A 2,783-nucleotide genomic window follows, 5' to 3' on the forward strand; every position below is an offset into this window, starting at 1 on the left:
GGCTGCAAGTCCTTAAGACACAGTTGATCTCAGGAGTCGTGCGGTTCGCCAGTCCCCCAGATCTGCAGGGGGCCCCAAGGCCGGGGCGCTGGGTGACTTCCTGCGTGTCCCTCAGTATCGCCTCCCCCGGCTTCCTCGGATTTACTCAGACTGGGGCGGCTGCGTCTCATTGACGTCACTGGTCTTACTTTCTGTGTCGTCATCCGACAGCTCCAGGGAAGCGCCCTCGATGTGCAGCTGGCGCCGGCCAGATCGGCTGGCGGAGAAGCTGATCGGGCCTCCTCGCCTGGAGAGCAGAGAAAGTGTGTGGGCACGACCGCAATAGCACGTGGCTGGCAAGTTGTTCAACCACCTGACGACTCAACTTCCAGCCCTTCCTCAAGACGCACCATCTGGGGTGGTGGGCAGATCAGGAACGGCTCCGTGCTTTCCCACCTCTCCCACACCCGCCTGCGGAACATCATCCTGGGAGGGCCCCGGAGCCCTGGGGGTGGCTGGACTCAGCCCCCTGCTCTGTGATGGACACACTGAGGAAAGCGCCACCTGCTCACCATGGGCCAGCCTCTCCCCAAAGGGTGGAGAGTGAATGCTCTATTTAGGCTTTGTGGGCCACCTAAGGTCTCTGTTGCACACTCTTATTTGTCTTTTTACAGCCTTTATAAATGTAAACACCATTCTTAGCTCCCTGGCTGTACAGGAGAGCAGGGCACAGACAGGATCTGGCCCATGGGCCACGGTTTGCCAACACCTGTGCTAAGCTGTCTTTCTGGGGGAGAAGGTGTAGCCTTGGCTCCCCGTGTTCTGCCCTCACCCGGGACGTGGACAGACACCTGGGCTGGCTCCCAAGCCTCGAGCCGTGTATTCACACAGCCCACTAGCAAACGCGGAGCAAATGAGTGGGCCTGTCGCTCCTCCATCCTCAAGGACTACTGACGGTCAGGGATCCTGAACGGGTAAACAGGCAAGAACGAAGAGCTGGACAGGAGCCTGAGAAACCACTGTACCCGGAGCCCATAGACGCAGCTGTTCGCAGGCTCTGGGTGCGACCTCACGGAGGCCCGGGGCACTCACCTCAGCCGGTTCTTCAGCGTGCTGACCTCGCGGCTCAGGCCCTCGTTGGCCTCGGTGGCGTCATCCAGTTCCCGCTGGAGTTTGCGCCGAGACGCGTTGGCACGTGTGGCTTCTTCCTCTGCTTCCTCCAGCTGCCGTTTGAGCTGCTTCATCCTGGCGTTGGCCTTCTCCATCTCGGGGAAGTTACACGAGCCAAGTCACACCAAACCGGTGAATCCAAATTCGGCATCGCTGCATCCTGAGTGTGTCAGCATAGGCCTCTGCCCTGCCAGCCACGCGAGTGCACACACGAGTGTACCCCCACACACGGCAGGCATATACACGTGTGAGCGCACTGATACACGAGACTGGGGCCTGGCCCAAGGCCTTTTGACCAGCCTGCTGTTCTCAGCAAAACCATGTCTACGCAGCAAATTATGCAAAAGGAAACTTAAAAACAACAACCCGCTTTTCATCCCTGAGTTTTCTGCAGAAAAATGACAGTTTAGTATCTTCACACGAGTGCCCTATGGGACCGTGAAAGGGAAGGGCTAGTCCCGCAAGACGCCGAAGAGCCAACAGTGTGGACAGTCTCCAACCCCAGCAGATGCTCCATTCATTTTACACCTCTTTTCAACACAGGTGTGTTGACGTTCTGTTTGATTCAAGTACAAAGCCACTCTGGAAGACCTGACAGGAGAACTCAGCCTGCCCACTGGATCCCTCACTCCTGAACCACAGAGACTGGCCAGTGCCCTGCAGGTCCAGCTCACACCCACCCAGAACTGCCCTCGGTGTGGCTAGGCCCTGAGCGTGGGGGTGAGAAGGGAAGGCCAGGCTGGGTGCCCGACTGGAGCAGGGGCGGAGGAGGGGAGGATCTGGGCCAGAGGCAGTGGATCCTCAGCTCCAGCCACGGCGGCAGGTCTCAGAGAGGACCGAGAGCCAGAGGAACACAGCCCCCACCCAGGTTTTAGCCAGTGCAGACCTGATCACAGTCCAAAGCCCTATCAGCACATGCCCTTGGCACCGAGAAAACAGATGCCTGGACGCAGACGAGGAGGACCACTCGGGTTCCACATGCCGTACATTTGCTTTCTCTTCCCTTTTCATTCCACACCTCCTGTATCCACCCCTCCGTCCAGCCAATATTCAGTGACTGCCAGCTGTGCCCAGAACTATTCTAGGCATTCAGGAGATGACAGTGGGTGAAACAGGCAGAAATCTCTGCACTCATGTAGCGTCCATTCTAGTGGAGGAAACATGATAACTTTAAGGTCAGTCCAGGCCTCACACTTCAAGCCTTCCTGACGTGCTCTCGCCCACGCCTTGCCTGTATCTGGGGCACTTGGGGAGACTCTCAGGGCAGGGCCAGGTCCTAATCACCTCTGTATCCCCAGCACCCGGGAGTGAGTGGCAGGAACAAGGAACAGCACATGTTTGTTGAAACGTTAGAATTAAGAGTTTCAAATAGCTCTTCCTCATTCACCTAGTCAAATGGTAACACGGCTGGTTTTGCGTCCGTCTCCTTGCTACAGCATTTAGAGTGGAAGACGTGTTCCTCCTACCTGCCTTCTGCCCTTACCTGTTCTTTATACTGGTCGGCGTGGCGGCGTTCGTCCTCAACCTGCATGAAGATTTCCTTCAGCTTCTTCTCGGTACGACGGACTAGTTTGTTGGCGGCTGCTCTTTCCCTATGAAAAAGATCCACACCGTTGTTTTTCCCATTCTTGAAA

General features: G+C 56.9%; 1 protein-coding gene across 1 annotated transcript in view; it reads right to left on the bottom strand.

Annotated features, from left to right (window-relative positions):
* Positions 1–141: 141 nt before the first annotated feature.
* Positions 142–2,783, bottom strand: part of MYH10 (myosin heavy chain 10) — a 137,786-nt gene continuing 135,144 nt past the window's right edge. Inside the window, exons 42-44 of the mRNA XM_007457828.1 lie at positions 2,633–2,741; positions 1,072–1,244; positions 142–286 (exon numbers count right to left, since the gene is read on the bottom strand). Coding sequence (XP_007457890.1) covers positions 142–286; positions 1,072–1,244; positions 2,633–2,741 — 427 coding nt within the window. The remainder of the gene's footprint in view (positions 287–1,071; positions 1,245–2,632; positions 2,742–2,783) is intronic.

This window comes from Lipotes vexillifer, unplaced genomic scaffold, assembly GCF_000442215.2.
Source record: "Lipotes vexillifer unplaced genomic scaffold, Lipotes_vexillifer_v1.1 scaffold611, whole genome shotgun sequence".
NCBI classification, from domain to species: Eukaryota; Metazoa; Chordata; class Mammalia; order Artiodactyla; family Lipotidae; genus Lipotes; species Lipotes vexillifer.